We start from the raw sequence: 25,336 nt of genomic DNA, 5'->3' as shown, positions 1-25,336 counted from the left end.
GCCGCCCTATGGGACTCCCAATCATGGCCGGATGTAATACAGCCGGGATTCGAACCAGGTACTATAGTGACGCCTCGTGCACTGAGATGCAGTGCCTTAGACCGCTGCGCCACTCAGGAGCCAAATAATAATGAGACGGGTATCTTATACTTTTTATTGAACATTATGTGAGATTCAACATAAAACTGTACAATAGTTAAACGGTCCTGTATCTACATCCTTCACCTAGTTCCAATTTTCTTTCTCAAAGATCATATAAAGCATTTGTTCCTCTTATTATTTAAGACTTGCCAAAAAAAATAAGGTTATGACAATATCTTATGTTGACACAATAATAAGAACTTGTGAGGAACCAATTAACAGTTCCACAGAGAAGACAAAAAATAATGCATTGCATAACAAAAGGTATTGCAAGAACAGGTTACGTAAACCTTCAAAATTGTGAGTGAAAAATGGAATTCATCAGATCAAATAATGAGAAACTTTACCAACATAATCGTATGCTTTAGACATGGAATCAATGTATACTGTTGAATAAGAGGACAACAAATCATTGGGTATATTCTTGAAAAAGATAAATCAGAATATTCTTGAATATTACATACACAGAAAAATATTAAATCTAGTTTTCTTCAAATCTACATTAAGTAAACACTGAACCACCACTGCAGCTTAATTGAAACTGAAACATTACAAACATGTCAGAAGCATTAACACAGAGCACATTTAATTTCTACCTGAAATAAAATCTTACAGGAGAATTACTTCATAATTGCACTAATGACTGTGTGGCATTGTAGCATGTTTCTTTGGTATGTTCACCATTGGTCAGGTGGAGTGTTATATCAGCCATAAATCATAAACTATTTACATTTTATCAAACTTCTTCCTCTTGATAGCTTGCTCGGCTCAGGCGTAGAAACTGAAGTAGCTTTTCACAGTATTGCAACTAAGATTCAATTGAAGCAAGGAATCTGAAGTCCTTTGCATGAATATCAAGACAACAACAAGCTAGTAAGCCCAGTTGTATAAGTGTGGTCAGTCGGATGATTAATACTTATGTTGTACTTCCCAACAAACCATTGAATACCATGCTGCTACTACATTTACTTTAATATATATTGGTTTGCCTGTCTTTATCAGAAATGAGGCTGTGCCCTGATTAGAAACTTTCTAAAACATCTTAAACATTTACGCTAGTCATTTTAAACACAAAGGTTATATTGCCACCACCTGGCTGCGGCAAGGAAACGTATCTTCCCTGTGTGGCAACATCTTCAATCAGCTTAATTAGTGTATTCTTACATTTGTCTGCCTGCAATAAGACACTACATTATACCTCAACACAGGCGAATGATCCTCCAAGAAGTGTAGGTAAGAAGTCCCTCATATGGTAAAGGCAGTGAGCTACAAAATAACAGAAAGGTCCAGCTTTTCAAGAAAATGTTCCCTATATATCAATTATGAAATCAATATTTTCCTCTTCTCATACAGCAAGGCAGCAGTACACATTCTTCAAAGCACTCTTCCACTTCCCAATGAGCTCCTTTGACTGATCAACCTCTGTGACATCCCTAGTGAGGATGCACGTACAGTATAATATATCTTGAGCTGCAGACCACATCCATTCATTGAAATCAGTGACGTAGTGGTAAAAAAAAGGTGGGTAAACGGATTGCCAGGTAGCAGAGAAAAAAGTAGCGCTCCCTATACTTCAATGCATTTTTCCGCAAAAGGTGGATAAACTGTCCCACAAACTACATTTACTCACCACTGATTGATACTTAAGACACAGTTTGTAGTGTTTTTCAAGGTTTTATGAAAACAGTTCACCATCAGTCCCTTCTGAGACTTTGTATCTTGGCTTGCAAAGCAGCATATTCATTGCTTGTTGAGAGAGAAGGGGACATGGGCGTCTACTTGGGTGTAAGAGGAGGGGATTGCATTTCATCGACACCGAAGAGACACCCAAGCTTCTGCTGGAGATCATTCCACACTGCACCCATCTAGTTATCGAACAAACAAAGTAGTCTGTTATAGTGAAAGCATCCTCTGACCAAAATTCCAAGACGATCATCTTATAATTGTGTATCTGTTAAAGATTAGAATCAACACACACACACACACACACACACACACACACACACACACACACACACACACACACACACACACACACACACACACCAACCTATGAACTGTGTGCTCCACTACTTCAACTCAATCCTTAGAAATCCATGCCTGACACTGTATATTTCCAGGTGAGTCTCACCTCTTGGTGACCTTGGACCTGTGAGTTGACGAAGGCTCCCAGGATGTGAGAGGTGATGGGCAGGTATGTGAAGATGAGCTGAGTCTCCTGGTGAAGGCAGAACAGGGAGAAGTAGTTCCGCAGTTCCATGGTCTGAATGGCGTTCTCCTGCTGTTGGGGGAGGATACAAACCATTACTTCACAAACCACAACCATATGATGGTTATCAAGAGGAACAACCTCATTGATCATAAGACTATGCTGTCATGGCCTTGTCTGTAGAAGTCAGTGTTGAAAAACATGACATATGAGATCCATTCTAAAGGCTGAAATGCCGAAATGTCAAATGCAATATCGTCCTAAAATGGTTTAGTATGAGAAATGTGGTAGGATATACAAGGACATCAATCCTTATACCAGGGTATCAATCAACTCCACAATGATGGCATATAGGAAAATGCTATTCCCTCCTTCCTCTCAATGTCAGAGAGGACACAGTCGCTCTGAGGGAGGGTGGGTTGGCCTGTGATGTCAGGATAATGAAGATTAAATAATGTCAACAGTGTTGATTTGACATGTGACAACCCTGAGTAAATGAGGAAGGAAGAGCGCTTTCAAGCACACTGGGTGAGTGAGTGAGAGAGAGAGCGGGGAAGAGAAGGAGGTAGAATGAATGAGAAAGAGAACCTGCACAATGCGAGACTCCAGTTGCTCCACTGACACCTGCTCTTTGGGCTGCACTGTGGCACTCATCATCTGCCTCTTCATCATACCGTACTTCTGCAGCGCTCTCTGGTGCTCGTGCAATACTCCCTTCTCATGCCGCTCACACAGATCCTATGGGACACAACAACACACACACACACTGGGTAAGAAATAACTAAATATTTTTTTTTACATTATAGTCATTTAGCAGACAGTCTTGTCCAGCTTACAGTAAGTAGTGAGTGCATACTTCTTCGTACTGGTCCCCCGTGGGAATCGAACCCACAACCCTGGCGTTGCAAGCACCATGCTCTACCAACTGAGCCCCACAGGTCAGAGATGTATTGTTAACACTCTAAATGAAGTTGCTGCTATACCTGTGTAGTACATTTGTAATAACACTGGTAACATTGCGTTAACATGACACATAGTTCTTCAGTAACTGCATTATTTACATTTCTCAAACTCACTCTGTATGATTGCAGCAAATCCAAGAATAGATTAAGTTTTTCCACAACATCGTCCTCTTCTCTCCTCCCCTTAAGATATCAATGAATAAATGATTATGTTTTGCACGCAAGTAGAGTTTGGCAATAGCACAGTAGAGCAGGTGGTACGTATACAGTGAGCTGGATTGTACCTGCTGAGCACCTTTGTCGGCTAGCAGAGCAAACTCCACGGAAAGGCCTTTCAGAGACTGACGGAGAATGCCCCAGGTGCTTTGGGATGAGGCCAGAGAGGGAATGGGTGAACCATCGGAGCCCAGTGTACTGCAACAGAAAGCATAACTAGAGAAGCTGGACCAGTACGGTGTCTTGGCTGACAAAAACGATTTGAAGTGAAAACCCTGAAAAGGAAAAGAAAACAAATCCTTTACAATTGCCAACATATTCTTCCCCAAAACTGTTGTATGGGTGGAGCAGCTAGCATAATACGTTTCCTTGGGCCAAAACACTTCTGTAGAGAGGGGCAATAGAGAAAGAGAGCTTTATGCCCTTAAATGCTGAGTTCTGTACCTGAGCTCCCTTCCAAACATTAGCAAATCAGTGGCATTTTCCTTGGAGCGCTCAGCCATCTTTTCTGCCCGGTCCCGCAGCTTGTGAAAGCTGTTGTGGATATTCCTGATCAGTTCTCTGCTTGATGAAAACTGGGCCTGGATATCAGCTGGGAGATATTCCTACAGCACAGATGTACCAAGACTCACACTGCTGCATCTCAGTAAGATATCAAATAGTCATTTGATGCACTATTTCATAATATAAACAATACAAACCTTTGCCAGACTTGCAATTGTATTAGTCATGAATTCATCTCCCATTTTCTTGCAAGCGTCACGCATTTTCACTTGAACGTCCTGAGAGTAAGAGAGAGAGTAAAGTTGTGTGAGCAGTACGGTCATTATCCATGGCAAGCCCAAGAACAAGGCGATCTTGGCATAGACAACTAGCAGAGATGAAGCGAGGTGGTCTTTTCAGTAGCAGAGACGTACCGAGCCGTTGAAGGTGAGAAAGGTCTTGACCAGTTCGTCCTCGGAGAAGAAGGGGTGTCGTGCCACTAGGTTGATGAACCGGCCCAGAGCACGCCGCCTTCCCTCTATAAAGTCCCTCTCAGACATGGAGGCCAGGACTGTAGACAGACAGAGGTCAGTTAAAGAGCCAGCATATTCAGTTGTTCTGCTTCCGTAAAACAGAAGAGATCATACCGTTTTATGTAATACAGTCAGGGTTGGCTCTTGAAGTAACTAATCAACCTGGATTACTTTTTAAAAAGTGTAATCGGATTACTTACATTCTTAAAAACAGCTAATTAATTTCGGGATTACTTCATCTATCTATACTTCATCTTGATAAAACTTTTTCATCATTGCTGTCATTTAGCGCACCATCAGCACTTCTCACATGCTCTCAGAGATTCTATTCTGCTGATCGCCCATCAAGGGTGGATGGCTACTTATGTGGTTGAATGAATTGGTAAGGCTTCCAAAACATTTACACCTGGCTCACTGGTCAATGCAAATCATCTGGACTACAGAGTTCCTGCTTGCTGCTTTGAAGCAGTGCAGTTTCAAACTCTCTTTCCTTTGTGAAATGCTTTCTGATTGCACAATATTTCAAAATGTAGGCCTAATCATGGGAAAAAACTATTGAATGCAACCAATGTTGTTACTGTTTAAGCGAAAAGGGTCTAAGCTTTCTGGTCTGAAATGTATTTAATATTCAACAAAGGGCACTCACGTCGGGCATTCAAGGTGGGTGTATAGGCATATATATTAAATGTACTGTTAGATATACATTTCACGGCTAACTATCAGTAATATGCTATATTTTGAGTTAGCGATTTAGCTAACCACTTCCTCAGCTGGTGAATTAGTCCCAAATAAATTAGCCTCAAAATATAAATTAGTGCCCAAAAAGATGTAGACAAATGAATATCTATTGAACAAAACAATATAAAAATTCTGTAACCCTATTTTCATAGTAAAATAACAACAACGGCCTAGTTGCCAAACCCCAAATCCATGACAATCACCGGTTTAGGTTGCAAATCAAAACAGCTGGAATCATGCAGTTGTACTTGAACATGATGTTAGAATAAACCATGCATTTCTTGAATCATACCGTGTTAGTAGTCTAGTACACCTCTGAATAAAAAAAAAACAGAATTACTTTATAAGACAATAAGGCTACCATTTTTTTTATATTGCGTGACCCCACAGCAATTGTGGTGCAACCAAATCATGGGCTGGTGCCAACAAGTGAAAATGTTAGTATGGAGCCCTGTGACTTTGCTCTTACACATAGAATATAACATGAATTATAGGACCTTTAGGCTCTCACCCCATTTGGAAATAATAATGTTACTAAATGAAAAAATACTATATTAAATCAACAGTTTTAAACGTTTTCAAATATGTTAGAAGTGAAAGTAATGCAAAAGTAATCCAAATGTAATCGGATTAGGTTACTTATTTGGAGTAATCCAAAGGATTATTTATCATGTAACTGTAATCAGTAACGGATTATATTTTTCAAGTTATCTGCCCAACCCTGAATAAAGTAATAACATTTGTATCTAATAATGGTAATATAAAGACAGAGTTCATGTCTGCTGTGGGAAAACGGGTGAAGTTGGATTAATAGAATTGGAGTTCCTTTGGATCAGCGGGACCCCAGCTCTGATGCAGAGTGGAACACTATTATTTACAGATCAAAGCCTCACTCTCCTCCTGATAATCAAACGATCTGACTGACATCCTCTATATACCTCCTTTCAGCATTCTCTTAGGCGGCAGCGCAGGCACCATTCTGTAGGCAAACCTCTGCAGCAAGAGCTCGTGGAAGACATCAAAATCACTGTACCGCCGGTAAACAGATATCTTAAAATGCTGAAAAAGTTAAAACAAATATTATCTGTGAATAACCGAGATGTGCAAAATAACATAATGCTTTGGGTTGTGAATTCAACAAATATATTGACAATGGATGTGTTTGTCAAGGGTTGGCTTTAGTTCATACTGTTTGTGAATGCTCACTGCACAGAAACAACCACATCTCTGTTCAGCTTAGGCATCCAGTGTAAACGATGCGATTTACTGTATGTATACATTCATTTTTAGATGGATCCTTACCAACAAGCATTAAAGCCATTCGTTTCACCAAGCCAAAAATGCAAAAATAATTGAGGAGCCAGGAACATAGCCAGATGGAATTACAGGCTTTTTTGAGTTATGATCAAAATTCCTCTAAAAAAATATGTTGCTCGTAATGCACAATTGTGACCTATTTGAAGTAAAAAGGTAAATACATGGTAAAGTATGTGCTTGACCTTTTCTATGAATAATTTCCTTGACTGTTCTTCTAACAAAGCCCATTTATGTTACACTCATACGTAATTAAATGCAGCCTTCACCTGGCTGGTGATCTGGTACTCCACGTGTTTGAGGAACAGACCCTTCTTTTCAGGAATTAGCTCCACCTGGACTGTATCCCTGGCAAGCAGCTTGCCCAGGGTCTGGGACACCATGAGGGGGCTCTCCTGAGTTGGCTGCATCCTCAGAGTCTGGAGGTCCTTGAACTCACCAAGTTGGGGCTTAGGGAACTCTGTCAAATCAAACATGAGTAAACAATGCTCTCATCTACTAATTTCTCTAGAAGGCAATCAGAACATCTATGCTCACAGACAAAGTGTACACATCCAGCTCTATTGAACTAATAGACATAATTTATGATTTCCTGTAGTGCAAGTTTGAATATAAAAAATCTGTCAAATCAAACATGAGTAATTGAGACCAATGTTCCTACACACATCCATGTTGTGTGGGAAAAGCAAGCATGTTCCAGTGTACATTTGACATTTCACCTCCCTTAGTTGCCCTCTGATCCTTCAGACACTTGAATTCTCCCATTCACATTTTTTTGATTACTTTTATTTAATCAAGGGAGCCCAATTGAGACCAGTGTCTCATTTGCAATGGTGCCCTGAGGACACACTTCCGTGAACTCATTTAGCAACAGTTTTAAACTGCCCTATCGGCACCAGGGAATCCAGGTGAAAATTGTTTGTAAGGTATTCCATAACTGTGGTGCGTTAAAACTAAAGGCGAATTTACCAAACTTTGTGGAGACAACCGGTACCTCAAGAGTTAAGAAAACCTCCGAACGGGATTGGTATCTCATATTGAAATATTTCAACAGGGAAGTGAGGTATGTTGGAATCTTGTGGAGCAGAGCTTTGTAAACAAGAAAGGAGTAATAAAGTGATCTACAGGGTTGTAGTGAGGTCCAGCCAACCTTCTGATACATGATTCAGTGATGAGTATTAAAACTGTCAGTAGACGGCATCCAACGGTTTAAGAGTAGTGGCTTGCTGCAGTCTGGTAAATGTATTTGCCCCCTTTCAGATTTTCTAAATTTTTGCCATATTTTTTGATACTGAATGTTATCAGATCTTCAACCAAAACCTAATATTAGATAAAGGGAACCAAAGTTTACAAATAACAAAAAAAGTTATACTTATTTTATTTAATTCACACAGTTATGCAACACCCAATTCCCCTGTGTGAAAAATGAATTGCCCCTTACATTCAATAACTAGTTGTGCCACCTTTAGCTGCAATGACTGCAACCAAATGCTTCCTGTTGTTGTTGATCAGTATCTCACATCGCCTGAGGCAGCAAAGCATCCCCAAACCATCACACTACCACCACCATGCTTGACCGTTGTCATGAGGTTCTTACTGTGGAATGCAGTGTTTGGTTTTCGTCAGGCATAATGCGACCCTATGTCATCCAAGTTTGCCAAAAAGCACCTGGAAACACCTGGATAATCATCAAGACTCTTGGAAGAATGTTCTATGATTGATTCAAAAGTATAACTTTTTGGACAACATGGGTCCCATTATGCCTGACGAAAACTAAACACTGCATTCCACAGTAGGAACCTCATACCAAGAGTCAAGCATGGTGGTGGTGGTGTGATGGTTTGGGGGTGCTTTGCTGCATCAGGACCTGTACGACATCACCTAATTTGAAGGAACCATGAATTCTGCTCTGTACAAGATAATTCTACAGGAGAATGTTAGGCCATCCGTCTGTGAGCTGAAGCTGAAGCGCAGTTGGGTAATGCATCAAGACAATGATCCAAAATACACAATCAAGTCTACATGGCTAAAAAGCAATACATTTGAAGTTTTGGAATGGCCTAGTCAAAGTCCAGACCTCATCCCAATTGAGATGTTGTGGCAGGACTTGAAACAAGCAGTTCATGCTTGAAAACCCACAAATGTCGCTGAGTTACAACAGTTCTTCATGAAAGAGTAGTCCAAAATTCCTCCACATTGACGTGAGACTGATAAACAACTACAACTACAGGAAGTGTTTGGTTGGAGTCATTGCAGCTTAAGGTGGCACAACCAGTTATTGAGTATAAGGGGGCAACTACTTTTTCACACAGATGCATTGGGTGTGGCATAACTTTATTTATGAAATAAATGTAATAAGTATGTAATTGTTGTGTTATTTGTTCACTCAGGTTCCCTTTATCTAATATTAGGTTTTGGTTGAAGATCTGATAACATTCCGTATCAAAAATATGCAAAAGTAGAGACAATTAGAAAGGGGGAAAATAATTTTTCACAGCACTATATATAAATAGTAAAGAGCACAGGTCCCAATACCAACGCCTGCGGTACACCTTAGGTAATATTGAGGAAACTAGACTTGACACCATTAGAAAGCACACATGACTCTCCCTAAACTCAAATGTCTCTTAGGTCTTTCAAACAATTATGATGGTGTGATTCATGCGATGCTGAATTTAACCCTCCTTGACATTCCACAGAGATATGAGCAGAGTTAATAGTCCTCCTACAACAACCTGGAAACCAGCTTTACCATAGCTCAGCAGAGAAAACGTGACATCAGTTTCACAGAAAGTAGTCAGCTGCCATATTGGCAGCACTTGAAATAACACAAGAGGGCCCTAAATAATCGTATGAGCTTTGGAACAGAGCTCTAACTCAGGGCTGTGTTCGGAGTAATGGCTACCTCTGAAAAACCAAAGACGATGACTCCTCTCCAACTTAATGGTACTGTACACTGTAACAGTCATGCTTTTCTTCACAAAAACCTAGCCGCAGAATGTGAAAGTAAATTGATTCATACAATCAAGAAATACAAGTGTACTTAAGAGAGAGGGAAGAGGTCTTCCTGTAACTTTCATTATGATTTTCACAGAGCTGTTCCAGAGGAATAAAAATGGGCAGGGAAAGGTCTTTTACAGAGACATGGGAAGGGAGCTGGTGTATTCCCGGACGCAATGCCCAGAGGTTAGAGGAAACCGGCCAACAAATACAACACACTATGATAAAACTAGGACCAGCTTTTTAGCACAGCACACTTGCTTTTTTTGTGTGCAAATGCAATGTGTACTTTAGCTTGTCACATGCATATTCAACTTCACACAAGAAATATATAGTGAACTGAACTTTCTCACACAAGCTGTTCATAGGCGTCACAAAGGTTTTTGACCTTAGATACTAAACAGTCAAGCTACTCATTAAGCTACACATTTACTGCTGTGTCCTCCCTTGAAAACAACTAGTTCAAAGGCTTACCTTGTATGCAGTTCTCTAAAAGTTTCGGGCTTGGTTGCTTTCCTTGCTGAGCAAGCGCGATCAACGCCAGCGCTTTATATAGGGACACCTTGCTTAAGAATCCATCAGTGTAGTCAACATGCTCAGCAATCTGAAAAAGACAAGGACATTACAGGACTCTCTTAACAGGTCATTGCTCAATCCAAGGTCGAAATTCAGCAGTGGTTGACAAGAAAATGCAGAAAACACTTTAGTAATGATTTCATACAGTAAGAAACATCAAACTGAACCATGTGGTCTCAGATGAAATACATCTATGAAGCGTTTCCATGGATAATGTGTAACACGTTGTATTTTTCATGTCCCATGTGCTCTTGAATAACACAACTTTTAAACGCCATCCCCTCAAATACCATCACTTTTCAGTAAGCTTTACTGAAGCAAATACCACTAATTAAATGGCAGCTAGGTGATAGTTAGCAGAAACCTCCCTTTCTAATAACTGGTGTTGGAACTAGTATTGTAATTACCCCCTTAGTACTTAGAGGTAAAACAAATATAGGCTTGAGAGGGTCTTTGAATAGAGTTGAATGGTTTGTATCAAAGAGCGCTAGATGTTTTTCAAGTATTTTCTGTTTAGTGTCTACTTCCTATTCTGCAGAATTTCTTGTTCACTTTTCTTGGAGTTCCAAGAAGGGACGAGGATAGAAAACCCATAGGTCTAATACATTACAAACCAGTCTGTGCTTCTGTTTCATAACAACATAAAAAAAACACAAACAGCCAGAAATCCCTTTCCACATTTGGCGGGCATTCTAAATCATAGATGTGACAACAACTAAAGAAAACGTTGTGTTCACCTGGCCCTGCACAGCACTGGGAAGATCTGTTCTGCTGAGCAACCTCTGGAAGACCTCCACCTGCACTCGTTCATCTATCTTACTCCGGATGGCCTCATACACCTCCCTGTAGTATGGAGGGACTGATCCTGACAGAGGAGGTGCACAAACCATTAGGCATGGATTTATGTGGATGAAGACATTTCTATGAATTGCATGATTTGTGGTTAAACATCATGGCAAAATCGATTTCATTTAACCTAAACAAAATCAAATGTATTGGTCACGTGCACATATTTTGCAAATGTTATCGCAGGTGCAACGAAATGCTTGTTTATAGCTCCAATAGTGCAGTAATACCTAACAATACAGAAACACACACACTCCAAAAGAAATAAAGAAATATCAGAATGAGCAAGGTCAAAGTCTGGATATATATAGATATTTTACACAGTGTACAAAACATTAAGAACAGGTGAATCGATGTGAAAGCTATGATCCCTTATTGATGTCACTTGTTAAATCCACTTCAACCAGTGTAGATGAAGGAGAGGAGACAAGTTAAAGAAGGATTTTTAAGCCTTCAGACATGGATTGTGAATGTGTGCCATTCAGAGGGTGAATGAGCAAGACAAAATATTTAAGTGCCTTTGAACAGGGTATGGTAGTAGGTGTCAGGCACACCGGTTTGTGTCAAGAACTGCAACGCTGCTGGGTTTTTCACGCTCAACAGTTTCCATGTGTATCAAGAATGGTCCACCACCCAAAGGACATCCAGTCAACTTGACACAACTGTGGGAAGCATTGGAGTCAAAATGGGCCAGCATCAACATGGGCAGAAGGTGTTCCTAATGTTTGTTATACTCAGTGTATATGCATATAATGGTGTGAAGATATGGACAGTATATGAATAGAAAAGGTGTGTACAGCAGTAGTTATATAAGATGAGCCTTGACTAGAATACAGTATATACATATGAAGTGGGTAAAACAGTATGTAAACATAATTAAAGTGGCCAGCGTTCAATGACTATACACAGGGCAGCAGTCTCTAAGGTGCAGGTAGGGCTGAATTCAGGGCTTATAAAATTAAACCTCAGCTACAAAATAAGCCTTCAACATAGGAGCCACTAATAATATAATTATTTTATCAAATAATAGATTAACCTGCATTTTTGCAAAATGACTGATCTGGCTTTCAAATCAGTCTACGAAAATGCCCTTTTTGTTATAATTTTTACCAGAGCCATGCACATCCACTAATAATGACCAACTTCTGGTAACAGGCATTATAGAAAGATAAAGATGTAAAATGCAACTTTTTGGGGACCCAGCATATTCACATAGAAATGTGAGTTATAGATCTGTCATTCATTGAAAGCAAGTCTAAGAAGCGGTAGATCTGTTTTATTTGCGCCATTTCTATGCTTCCTGTACTTAAGTTTCGTTTTTGCGTCTTTTACTTTCGGGTTCTGTACATCAGCTTCAAACAGCTGAAAATACAATATTTTTCTTATGGAAAATATATTTCACAGTGGTTTAGATGGTACAATGATGCTCTACACTATATTTGCTTGTTTTGTCACAAACTGAGATTAGGCAAACTAGTCAAATTTTAGTAACCAGGAAATGGCTGAGCGATTTCTGCATAGTGCATCTTTAACACAGATCTCGTAAACAATCTCAAGCACAAGCCCACCTGCTAGTGAGTAGCCAGATAATCTTTATATTTAAAGTCTAGCCAACTTGGATCTACAGTGCATTTTGTTGTGTTACAGCCTTAATTTAAAATGTATTAAATTGAGATTTTGTGTCACTGGTCCACACACACACACACACTACCCCATAACATCAAATTGTAATTTTGTTTTTAGAAATGTTTACTAATTAAAAATGAAAAGCTGAAATGTCTTGAGTGAATAAGCATTCAACCCCTGTTACTGCAAGCCTAAATAGGTTCAGGAGTAAAGATTTGCTTAACAAGTCACATAATAAGTTGCATGGACTTATTCTGTGTGCAATAATAGTGTTCAACATGAGTTTTGAATTACTACCTCATCTCTGTACCCCACACACTCTGTAAGGTCCCTCAGTCGAGCACTTAATTTCAAACACAGATTCCACCACAAAGACCAGGGAGGTTTTCCAATGTTTCTCAAAGAAGGGCACCTATTGGTAGATGAGTAAAAAAAAAGAAGCAGACATTGAATATCCCTTTGAGCATGGTGGAGTTATTAATTACACTTTGGATGGTGTCAATACACCCAGTCACTACAAAGATACAGGCGTCCTTCCTAACTCAGTTGCCAGGGAGGAAGGAAACTGCTCAGGGATTTCACAATGAGGCCAATGGTGATTTTAAAACAGTTACTGAGTTTAATGTCTGTGATAGGACAAAACTGAGGTACGATCAACAACAATGTAGTTACTCCACAACACTAACCTAAATGAGAGTTAAAAAAAGGAAGCCTGTACAGAATAAAATATTCAAAAACATGCATCCTGTTTGCAATAAGGCACTAAAGTACAACTGCAAAAAATGTAGCAAAGAAACAAACTTTATGTCCTGAATACAAAACACTGTCTAAGGCACCACTCCAGAATCTCCCATAAGTGTTCAATTGGGATGAGATCTGGTGACTGAGACAACCATGGCATACGGTTTACATCGTTTTCATGCTCATCAAACCATTCAGTGGCCAATCGTGCCCTGTGGGATGGGGGCTTTGTAATCCATAGCATAGTCATGGTAGCCAAAATAATGGCCTGCCCAGCATTTTTATACATGACCCTATGCATGATAGGATGTTAATTGCTTAATTAACTCAGGAACCACCTGCTTTCAATATACTTTGTATCCCTCATTTCCATTATATGTAATTTTCATAATGAATTTTTTTTCAAATAAACTATCGACAACTTTCCTATGGTAGTCTGGGTACCAACTAACTTTCCACTCCTGTCATTTGCCAAGAGGCTGGTAAAAACAAAATCCAAAACGGGAATCCTCTGCTCTCCCCACACCCAATGTTATGTTTACAATGACATGTATTACGTCAGAATACCCAATGTTAGAATGTTTCTAATCAAATGTATGAATTAAATTAATGTTTTTCTATCAGTCTAATTTACATAAATATTGTGATTGGATGATAGCTGTGAGGGTTATCGAATCAGGATCAAATCTGAATGATAGAATGTTCATATGAAGAGTGCCTAAAGTATCTTAGGCAAATGACAGGAGAGGCAAGTAGTGGAATATAATAGCTAAACAGAAGACAACCAGGCTAGTCCTATGCTATGGAACGTTGAATACGTGAGTTGGACAGGTCATAGAAATATAATCTAGATTGTAATTCTATGGGACATGTAACATCCATAACAGGTGAGAACATGACAATGAGCAGACCAATGCAACAGTACAGCAGCCTACCCTAGTGTATAAAAAAAACGAGTTATCTGTCAAATCACCCTTAATTACACCTATCTTATGTTCTTGTCTATTACTGTTCTGTACTTTTATGTATTTGTAAGTTGTATGTGGACCCCAGGAAGAGTAGTTGCTGCATGTGCAGTAGTTAATGGGGATCCTAATAAACTAAACACCCTTGCTAAACTCGTAATCTAATGCTCAGATGAGTAGCCTGCATTTTACAATTCGCAGTAAACCTACTATATTACTGTTTATCTTAAGTTGACAGGTTTTATAGTTACATCACGAATCGTAGGCTGCACTATTTAGGTCTGAACACTTCACACCGCGTTCTCTTTTAGTCTGAATTCAATGAACAAACATAACCTCCCACCCCCCAAAAAAAACATTATTTCGCCTGTCGCCACGTAGAACGTTTACAAAAAGTCGAAAACACATTCTTAAATCCAACATAAAGATGGGGAACATAACATGTATTTAGAAAATTACCTTCATTGAGCTCGCCTGCCATAGTTCAGATTGTCATGTGAGCACGACAGCACCTCCATGTGATTTCCTGAAGAAAACCCCCCTGAAGAATTTCCTATTTCTTAAAGTTGTAGTGAACTTTGGATTTTTGCCAGATTTCAGCCCTTGTGCAGCATTATTGTAGGCACTAGACAAGACCTGGTTTACTGCAAACTGGATATTAGGAATCCAGAACATAGGAGCATAGGTGAACAAGTGTTATTGTATATGGGCCCTCCCCCACAAAGGCTTGAAAAACCTCAAATATGCCTCTGCCCTCGAATATAATTGCATTCCCACTCTCAGTCCAACTTTGGAAACCGAGCAATTACGACATAGCCTTACCGCAGTGGTGTAAAGTACTTAAGTAAAAATACTTTAAAGTACTACTTAAGTAGTTTTTTGGGGTATCTGTACTTTACTGTACTATTTATATTGTTGACTACTTTTACTTCACTATATCCCTAAAGAAAATAGTGTACTTTTTACTCAATACATTTTCTCTGACATCCAAAAGTACTAGTTAAAATTTGAATGCTTAGCAGTACAGGAAAAAAGTCAAATTCACACACTTATCAAGAGAAAGTCCCTGGTCGTCCCTACTGCCTCTGATCTGGTGGACTCACTAAACATAAATGCTTCCTTTGTAAATTATGTCTAAGTGTTGGAGTGTGCCGCTGGCTTTCAAAAAAACGAATAAAAAAAGGATATTGTGCCGTCTGGTTTGCTAAATATAAGGAATTTGATCTATAGATAGCATTTACTTTTACTTTGTACTTTTACTCAAGTAGTATTTTACTGGGTTACTTTTACTTGAGTCATTTTATATTAAGGTAGCTTTACTTTTACTCAAGTATGACAATCGAGTACTTTTTCCACCTCTGCCTAACCATAACTTGATTTGAAAATAACTCTAGCCAAATAAATCAAAGAACATCTCTTTGAGGACCAGTCCACCAAATCTATTTATTGGATAGTGATATACACATGTGTATATGATTACATTGTAAGTTATTTTTACTTGTTGGTCGTTCAATGGGTTCAGACGGTCTAAAAGTTTGAAGGGTGATTTGTCTCCTCCAATAGACCCCGAAGGAGAGAAAAAAACAGTCAAGTAATTAGCAGGACCCTAAATTCATAATTACAAAAATGTTGTTATTGTACAGTGTGTGTGTGTCAATGATTTCCTGGATAGAGCCCAATAGTTTGTTCATTTATCCCTTCACTCAGCAGGTCGACTCGACAACTCGCTCTTACTGAAAATATGCCTGGGTGTGTGCAGCTTCCCCATCTCGCCACCAGAGGCCACTACACACAAATAATTTGCACGAGACAGCGGCGCTGCGTGAGGAGTGGGGTTGTTGTGGGTGAGAGCGGGACTGCAATCTGCATCGGATGGTGTGGAGGTTGCAGTGTCGTAGTCTCCCGAACAGTTCACCGGATTGTTGTTTATCTTTAGCGAATGAACAGGAATTGTCGACTTTAAACTACTTTGCAATACAGTAAAAGACTTGGTCGCCATCAAAGCTTTTAGGAAAATTGAAGAAAAGACAAAGGGCGCAAATGGAACTGGAGCAACCACAGACGGAGCACGGATATATCCGCTAAGCTAGTTAGCAAGCCAACTAGCCTGCTGCTAGCTTTACAAATTGGAACACGAGGAACAATCAACGGGCTATGACTGATAATGAGGAAAGGACAGTCAAATTATAACCCAGAAGGAATTATTGAGAATCAATCAAATGTTTTAGCTACGCTTTTTAACTTACGAAAGTATTTGAATGAAATGGATGCGTTCTGTACAATTGCTCAACAACAATAGTTAGCCGGCTAGCTAGCTAAGGTTACTTGCATGTTGAGTTGGGAAGCTATCCAGTTAGCCAAATAACGTTACGTCATCTGTACAGTAGTTAACCAGACAGACAGGCAACTACAACAAGGTGGATGAACTGTCAACTTCGTGGGGGTGTTCGTGAAGTGAACGTTAGTTGACTGGGTAGCCTATTATTCCTCCTTCAGCTTGTTTGGCACAGTTTAGTATTACACATGACAGAAGTGAACATGGGAGTGTTATAGGACAATGGATATAGTTAGCTACCCGTTTGTTAGTACCGTAGGGAAGAAGTGACAACCGATATCTCAGGTACAGTTTAAGCGTTGGACCACAATGCATTAGGTCTGACGTGCTGCATTCGGACATAGGGATCTCTTTGGTTTTGCTGGACCGCTTGCTAACAATAACTTTATGACGCGGGCTCAGTCCATTATTTCATTTTTGACTGACCACGCAGATCAGTTTCCCTAAAGAGTCCACAGCCCTCATACCATGGCAGCGGTTGTCAACTACTCACCGCCGTGGTGGGTCAACCTGCTACACCGACTCCCTCATTTCAACCTTCAATTCGAACAGACAAGCAGTGATTTTCGCCCGGAGGACTCGTCATATCAACAGGTAACTTTATGACATGCACTTACTTGAACTGTGTCTTGTGAATCAGAAGCAATAAATGTCTGTCAAACGTTATACGTTTGTAAACAAAGCAGTTGCCAGTGGGTTGCTGTTTGATGTATGATACTATTCTGGGATGATGCAATTGATAGAGGTTTTTGGGGAGTTGAACAAATGGGGCAGGCATCAGCACAGACCAATGCAATGTTATACCCCGGTGCACTGACAATGCCTATTAAACTTGTTTGGCGCAGAGCCTTTGCAAGAGTACTCAAGACTCCTTATTAACTGTGGTTCCCTAGGCATGGTACAGCACATAGACCCAGTCCCCACTGAGACTGGAGGGGTGACTAACAGCTACTCTTGCAGGCTATATTTCTCAAACTGTTGTCATGTTGACTTCCCATTGCAGAAACAGCCACTGTTACCTTCTGACAAGACATGACATGTATGGATTCCAGGGATGGGTGGAGATGGATTAAAGACAGTGGTCTTTAAACCGAGTCATAACAGGGATCCCATATTTCATAAATTGCAGCATAATCATAGCTATTCATCTAGGCCTGTTTTCCGGGTTCTCCTAATTAAGTGTGTGTGAGGGGGAGCATAATGCCCGTTTACGGTGTGGCCGTTATGGCTTTGGCCTGTGCAACTGCAAACAGAAACTTTGGACATTTTAAGTTAGCTAATCACAGGAGATGGGGATTTCCAAAATGAGCTTGTCTGCTTCCAAAGTGTATGGAGGAGGATGAGATTAACAGATGGCTTCCCCTTCCCTGTCAGCTGCTGTGGGTATCACGACGACAGTTGTCACAACAGGCTCTAAAAAGAGGGCTGTATTTTCTGGCACTGACTGTGACTGTCAGTTGAGTGCTCAGGGAGAAGGGAAAGGGAGATTGCCAGAGCTGCTCATTCACAGCTTCTAGGACCAAGATAACCTGTCAGTTATCAGACCTAATACTGGGCCATGGGCCTGCTGACCGAACACTTCATCCAGCCTACACGTCTCAAGATAACCCCAGATTATGTCATGCTGAAGGAATTGAATGTACTGTCCTCAACCTACAAAAGTTATTTCTCAAATTTCTTGAGATAACTCTGTCCTAACCAAAGCAGGCAGTGGGCCATGTCAGTGTGAATGAGACTCAGTCATGTCTGTAATGTGCCATGTGTTAGCTGATGATTAGTCTGTTAGGCATTATTTGCATTCTTTTCTGCATTCTTGTCATACTGTAACTCTGTTCCTCAGGAGACAGAGCCCGGCACCAATAGGTCATTAAGACCTTAATGTATGACCTTTGACCTGAGGTTGTGACCCCCCAAGGTCATCTGGCTGCCCGATTTTACGTTTTAGTCACTTAGCAGATGCTCTTATCCAGAGTGACTTAAAGTTAAAACATTCATCTTAAAGAAGAATTTCACTATTTAGGACCATAATCTGTATTTTTGATGTAAATGGCATGTTATAGAAGGTTCCAGACAGTTTTATTTGCAATTTCACTTGATTTTGAGAAACTTATCCCACTAACAATTGACTTCCTGAGCCTTATTCTGGAGTTACAAGGCATCCAGAAAACATGAACTGATGCTCCAAATACGTCCTTTTACAAACGGCAAAGCTCTCAGTATCCTGATGCAGGTCTTTAGATGTTGTACACATTACATTTTGTCATACTGAACTTTATCCACAACTTTATAATATATTTTTTAACTCAAGCGATAATTTCTAGCGTGCACATATTGGCGTGCATGCGTTTACTTCCTTGTTCCTCTCGCTTCTGCCTATAAGTTAGGGGGACGTGTTTAATAAACACACTAGCCAGTCCACAGCAACGTGTCCACTGTAAACGCAGGGCTGCTAGCTAGCTGCTGCTCGCTAATCTACCAAGCAAGCTAATTATTATTTGTTTTTTACTATGCTACCAACATGTCTGACTAGAAAATATGAGGAGGAAATGTTCGAATTTGCAGGCAAGCCTTATTTATTTGAACCGGCATACGCAGACGATCTTCAACAGATTGAGGATGACAGAGAAAGTAGAGGGTGAGACAGAGCAGGCAGGGGCTCAGGCAGATATTCAACCAGCAGCTGAGATGGGACTCAGGACCTCTGGGAACTGGTGGTATACCTCTGAAGGCAAGTGTCTTTGCTTGCACGGAGTTGGACCTGCTTATACCAGATTTGGAAAATCTATACTGAACAACAATATAAACGCAAATGTCAATTTTTACTGAGTTACAGTTCATATAAGAAAATCAGTCAATTGAAATATATTCATTTGGCCCTAAACTATGGATTTCATATGACTAGGCAGCGGCGCAGCCGTGGGTGGCCAATCAATCAGAATTAGTTTTTCCCCACAAAGGGACTTGATTAAAGACAGAAACACTCCTCAGTTTCATCAGCTGTCTGGGTGGCTGGTCTCAGATGATCCCGCAGGTGAAGAAGCTGGATGTGGAGGTCCTGGGCTGGTGTGGTTACACGTGGTCTGCGGTTGTGAGGCCGGTGGACGTGCGGTTATGAAGCTAGTTGGATGTACCTTCCAAATTCTCTAAAACAATGTTGGAGGGTAGCTTATGGTAGAGAAATAAACATTAAATTCTCTGTCAACAGCTCTGGTGGACATTCCTGTAGTCAGCATGCCAATTGCACCCTCTCTCAAAACTTGAGACGTGTGGCATTGTGTTGTGACAAAACTGCACATTTTAGAGTGGCCTTTTATTTTCCCAAGCACAAGGGGAACCTGTTCAATTTTTCATATGCACAAAAAGCTTATTTCTCTCAAATTCTGTCCACAAATTTGGTTTACATCCCTGTCTGTGAGCATTTCTCCTTTGCCAAGATCATCCATCGACCTGACAGGTGTGGCATATCAAGAAGCTGATTAAACAGCATGATCATTACACAGGTGCACCTTGACGGGATCCTGAGGCCCGTGGTCGTGCCATTCATCTGCTGCCATCACCTCATGTTTCAGCATGATAATGCACAGCCCCATATCGAAAGGATCTATACGCAATTCCTGAAAGCTGAAAATGTCCCCAGTTCTTCTATGGCCTGCATACTCACCAGACATGTCACCCATTGCTATGCTCTGGATCGACGTGTACGACATCGTGTTCCAGTTCCCGCCAATATCCAGCAACTTCAATGGCAACAGTCGTTGAAGAGGAGTGGGACAGCATTCCACAGGTCACAATCAACAGCCTGATGAACTCTGTGCGAAAGGAGATGTGTCACGCTGCATGAGGCAAATGGTGGTCACACCAGGTACTGACTGGTTTTCTGATCCACGCCCCTACCTTTTTAAAAAAGGTATCTGACCAACAGAGAACTGTATTCCCAGTCATGTGAAATCCATAGATTAGCGCCTAATGAATAATGAATTTATTTCAATTGACTGATTTCTTTATGTCCTGTAATTCAGGAAAATCTTAAATTGTTACATTTGTGTTCAGTGTACATCTCTGCCTAAATGTCCTTATGTGCTGGAGCAGCTAGATGCTCGGGGGTGTAGAGCACTATAGGCTATGGCACTTGTAAAAATCATGTTTGTTGTGTGGACTTTCTTTTACACAATACATGTTTTCATTGCTTGCTAGTAATTATATAAATCGATCTTTAAAAAAAAGTTTGGATGTGTCTGACTTCCTTCCTCATTTGACAGCAGTCATCCAGGTTGTTCTGGCTCTGAGGAAGCTGATTTAGTAGCTCTCGTCACCAACGAGCATCATTTATTTCCCCTTATAAATTGTTTAGGGCGTTCATGTTTCCACGTATATCTAGTAATTCATTTCTTCTAAATGTATGTACTGTTGCTTCCTCTTTTGCCAGTGTCATGGTAATTACTGTGAGGTTAATTATGTGTCGAGGAAATGTTTGGTCGAGTTGCATTGTGTCTCATTTCAGTTTCATATTTAACTGTAGTAATTTACCATTTTGCAATCCTCCCAGTGGATGCAATGTTTGTTTATTTCCATATTGTAATGTGTCCTGTGTTTTGAAGTTATGCGCGTCTCGGTTTTCTCCCCGCATAATGGGAGCGCAGTTCCATAAGTAATATGTTTTGCCTCCTGTTGGCCTGCAGAACTATTGTTATGAATTGTGTATTCATTAATGGAAATTATTCCCGCATATTATTTACACAGAATATGTTAATGTAGGTTTAAAGAAGTGTGTGTTACATGATTTAATATGCCATATTTGGGTTAATGGTATGGTTCATAGGGAGGGGCCATAGGTATAAAGGTACCTGTTTCACCTGTGAGCTTCAGTTATGTTGTAGCTCTGCTATGTGAGCTGTATGGGGAGGCTGTCCATAGTCTTGTATACCCCAACCTGATATAGTTGGTTTGGCGGGGTAGGGAGGTTTAGGTTTTTGATTCATATTCAACCCTGTATTTTGAGTCTGTTCATTTTGTAAATACCTTTTAGTAGGTTATGTACATTTTAATTGGATTTTGTCATTCACCGGGAATTACCTTTCACTGGACACTATTTTGCACTTGATCCTGCTGCCTGCTACTGACTGCCCATAAGGCTGCTCCAACATCTGGTCCCTACAACATGTGCCTAATGTTGTGTCAAATGGACAATGAACGCACCAATCCTCCAATTTGGCATGGTATAGTTTGATATGGAATATTTTCTTAATTTATAGACTAATCAACGGTGGTCAGCCCCGGTCCTGGCCGATATGCCGCCCTAGGCGGAAACAAAAAAAAATGCCACTCTCCTATCCCCGCAAAGTAGAATAGTAGCCTAGGCTGTACTGTGTCGGCCTGCAATACACTTTTATGAATGTCTGTGTAACCTACCGTTTGTAAAACAGGCAATTTACCGTAATAATTAATTTACCGCTCTCATTCTCGGAGTGGAAAAGTTGTTTGCAGAGTTCAAAATCTCCTACGCTTGTGAGAAACAACTTTTGGTTTATTTCATAACATAATTGACATGCTCCATATGAGCAATGAGCATGTGTCTGGTTTCTCTGTCCTGTTAATGTTGACGGAGCACACATAGAAGTACCTGGCTTGCTTCTCGCAAATGTAAAATGTAGGAAAGTGCCCAGCTGGGCTTCTCAGTTTTTCTTCACCTCAACGAAGTGCATTTTTTTAATACATTTTTTACGTCCATTCAAATTTATAGTAGTTCCTCACAGTTAGAGGTCGACCGATTTTATGATTTTTCAACGCCGATACCGATTATTGGAGGCCCCAAAGATGCCGATTAATTGGCCGGTTCTTTTTCTTTTATTTATTTAAAAAAATATTTTTTGCTTATTATATATATTCTTCTCCAACACTTTGTTTTTGCATTATTTAAACCAAATTGAATTAAATAATGCAAAAACAAAGTGTTGGAGAAGAAAGTAAAAGTGCAATATGTGCCATGTAAGAAAGCTAACATTTAAGTTCCTTGCTCAGAACATGAGAACATATGAAAGCTGGTGGTTCCTTTTAATATGAGTCTTCAATATTCCCAGGTAAGAAGTTTTAGGTTGTAGTTATTATAGGAATTATAGGACTATTTCTCTCTATACGATTTGTATTTCATATACCTTTGACTATTGGATGTTCTTATAGGCACTTTAGTATTGCCAGTGTAACAGTATAGCTTCCGTCCCTCTCCTCGCTCCTACCTGGGCTCGAACCAGGAACACATCGACAACAGCCACCCTCGAAGCAGCGTTACCCATGCAGAGCAAGGGGAACAACTACTCCAAGTCTCAGAGCGAGTGACATTTGAAACGCTATTAGCGCGCACCCCGCTAACTAGCTAGCCATTTCACATCGGTTACACCAGCCAAATCTCGGGAGTTGATAGGCTTGAAGTCATAAACAGCGCAATGCTTGAAGCATTGCGAAGAGCTGCTGGCAAAATGCACGGAAGTGCTGTTTGAATGAATACTTACGAGCCTGCTGGTGCCTACCACCGCTCAGTCAGACTGCTCTATCAAATCATAGACTTAATTATAATATAATAAACACACAGAAATACGAGCCTTAGGTCATTAATATGGTCGAATCCAGAAACTATCATCTCGAAAACAAAACGTTTATTCTTTCAGTGAAATACGGAACCGTTCCATATTTTATCTAACGGGTGGCATCCATAAGTCTAAATAGTCCTGTTACATTGCACAACCTTCAATGTTATGTGATAATTACGTAAAATTCTGGCAAATTAGTTCGCAACGAGCCAGGCGGCCCAAACTGTTGCATATACCCTGACTCTGCGTGCAATGAACGCAAGAGAAGTGACACAATTTCACCTGGTTAATATTGCCTGCTAACCTGGATTTCTTTTAGCTAAATATGCAGGTTAAAAAATATATACTTCTGTGTATTGATTTTAAGAAAGGCATTGATGTTTATGGTTAGGTACAGTCGTGCAACGATTGTGCTTTTTCCTCAAATGTGCCGTGTGGCTCAGTTGGTAGAGCATGGTGTTTGCAACGCCAGGGTTGTGGGTTCAATTCCCACGGGGGACCAGTACGGAGAATTTTTTTTATGAAATGTATGCATTCACTACTGTAAGTTGCTCTGGATAAGAGCGTCTGCTAAAATGACTCAAATGTAAATGTTAAATCATCCCCCGTTTGGCGAAGTTGGCTGTCTTTGTTAGGAAGAAATAGTCTTCCCCTCAGTTCACAACGAGCCAGGCGGCCCAAACTGCTGCATATACCCTGACTCTGTTGCAAGAGAAGTGACACAATTTTCCTAGTTAAAAGAAATTCATGTTAGCAGGCAATATTAACTAAATATCCAGGTTTAAAAATATATACTTGTGTATTGATATTAAGAAAGGCATTGATGTTTATGGTTAGGTACACGTTGGAGCAACGACAGTCCTTTTTCGCGAATGCGCACCGCATCGATTATATGCAACGCAGGACAGGCTAGATAAACTAGTAATATCATCAACTAGGGATTATGATTGATTGTTTTTGTAAGATATGTTTAATGCTAGCTAGCAACTTACCTTGGCTTCTTACTGCATTCGCGTAACAGGCAGGCTCCTCGTGGAGTGCAATGTAAGGCAGGTGGTTAGAGCGTTGGACTAGTTAACCGTAAGGTTGCAAGATTGAATCCCCGATCTGACAAGGTAAAAATCTGTCGTTTTGCCCCTGAACAAGGCAGTTAACCCACCGTTCCTAGGCCGTCATTGAAAAATCAGAGAGCCAGATTTAAAACCACAAAATGTCATAATTCAAAGTTCTCAAACAGGACTATTTTACACCATTTTATAGATGCACTTCTCCTGAATCGAACCATGTTGTCCGATTTCCAAAAGGCTTTACAGCGAAAGCAAAACATTAGATTGTTAGGAGAGTACATCGACACAATAACCACACAGCCATTTTCTAAGCAACTAGCATGCATCACAAATACACAAAACACAGCTAAATGAAGCACTAACCTTTGACGATCTTCATCAGATGACACTCCTAGGACATTATGTTATACAATACATGCATTTTTTTTGTTCGATAAAGTTAATATTTATATATAAAAATAGCATTTTGCATTGCCGTGTGACGTTCAGAAAATATTTTGCCTCCAATACTGCCGGTGAAACAGCACCACAATCTACAAAAATACTCATCAAAAACATTGATACATTTGAACATTTGAACTGTCATTCAAAGAATTATAGATTCACATCTCCTGAATGCAACCGCATTGCCAGATTTCAAAATAACTTTACTGGGAAATCACACTTTGCAATAATCTGAGTACTGAGCTCAGAAGAAAACACTAGGCGATACAGATAGCCGCCATGTTGGAGTCATCTAAATTAATAAATAGTATTAGAAATATTCACTTACCTTTGATGATCTTCATCAGAAGGCACTTCCAGGAATCCCACGTACTCAACAGATGTTTTGTTCGATAAAATCCATAATTTATGTCCAAATAACTCCATGTTGTTTGCGCGTTCAGTAAGGTACTCCAAATGTAGGGCGCGCGAGGGAAATGTCACGACGAAAGTAAAAATAAATTGTATTTACGTTCGTTCAAACATGTCAAACGTTGTAAAACATCAATCTTTAGGG

At 40.1% G+C, this 25,336-nt stretch overlaps 2 protein-coding genes across 3 annotated transcripts in view; one reads left to right on the top strand and one right to left on the bottom strand.

The window, feature by feature from the left end:
* Positions 1 to 140: 140 nt before the first annotated feature.
* Positions 141 to 14,866, bottom strand: LOC115171153 (sorting nexin-8). Of its 2 annotated transcripts, XM_029727694.1 has the most exons (13): positions 14,810 to 14,866; positions 10,910 to 11,037; positions 10,071 to 10,200; positions 6,866 to 7,056; positions 6,221 to 6,341; positions 4,446 to 4,582; positions 4,230 to 4,310; positions 3,973 to 4,133; positions 3,597 to 3,726; positions 3,427 to 3,495; positions 2,939 to 3,088; positions 2,273 to 2,422; positions 141 to 2,006 (listed from the first exon to the last, which is right to left on the bottom strand). In XM_029727694.1, the coding sequence occupies exons 1-13, from the start codon at positions 14,829 to 14,831 to the stop codon at positions 1,917 to 1,919; spliced, it is 1,560 nt and encodes a 519-aa protein (XP_029583554.1). In that variant the 5' UTR covers positions 14,832 to 14,866; the 3' UTR covers positions 141 to 1,916. The 2 variants fall into 2 exon arrangements, with proteins under 2 accessions (XP_029583554.1, XP_029583555.1); XM_029727695.1 differs by lacking the exon at positions 10,910 to 11,037 and having other exon boundaries at positions 14,810 to 14,838.
* A 1,287-nt stretch (positions 14,867 to 16,153) lies between these two features.
* Positions 16,154 to 25,336, top strand: part of LOC115171152 (protein tweety homolog 3) — a 69,578-nt gene continuing 60,395 nt past the window's right edge. The window contains exon 1 of the mRNA XM_029727693.1: positions 16,154 to 17,279. Coding sequence (XP_029583553.1) covers positions 17,154 to 17,279 — 126 coding nt within the window. The 5' untranslated portion in view covers positions 16,154 to 17,153. The remainder of the gene's footprint in view (positions 17,280 to 25,336) is intronic.

The sequence above is a fragment of the Salmo trutta genome, chromosome 32 (assembly GCF_901001165.1).
Source record: "Salmo trutta chromosome 32, fSalTru1.1, whole genome shotgun sequence".
Lineage (NCBI taxonomy): Eukaryota > Metazoa > Chordata > Actinopteri > Salmoniformes > Salmonidae > Salmo > Salmo trutta.
This window is presented reverse-complemented; position numbering and strand designations above follow the sequence as displayed.

Bases quoted from the DNA above. Each gene is read 5' to 3' on its own strand.
- LOC115171153 (XM_029727694.1), bottom strand. From the start codon at position 14,831: ATGGCAGGCGAGCTCAATGAAG. The intron at 4,583-6,220 runs GTATATAGAGGA...GTCTGTCTACAG, and splicing joins TAAGAGAATGCTGAAAGGAG to TCCTGGCCTCCATGTCTGAG. The intron at 2,423-2,938 runs GTTCTCTTTCTC...CTCCCCCAACAG, and splicing joins TGGAGTCTCGCATTGTGCAG to CAGGAGAACGCCATTCAGAC.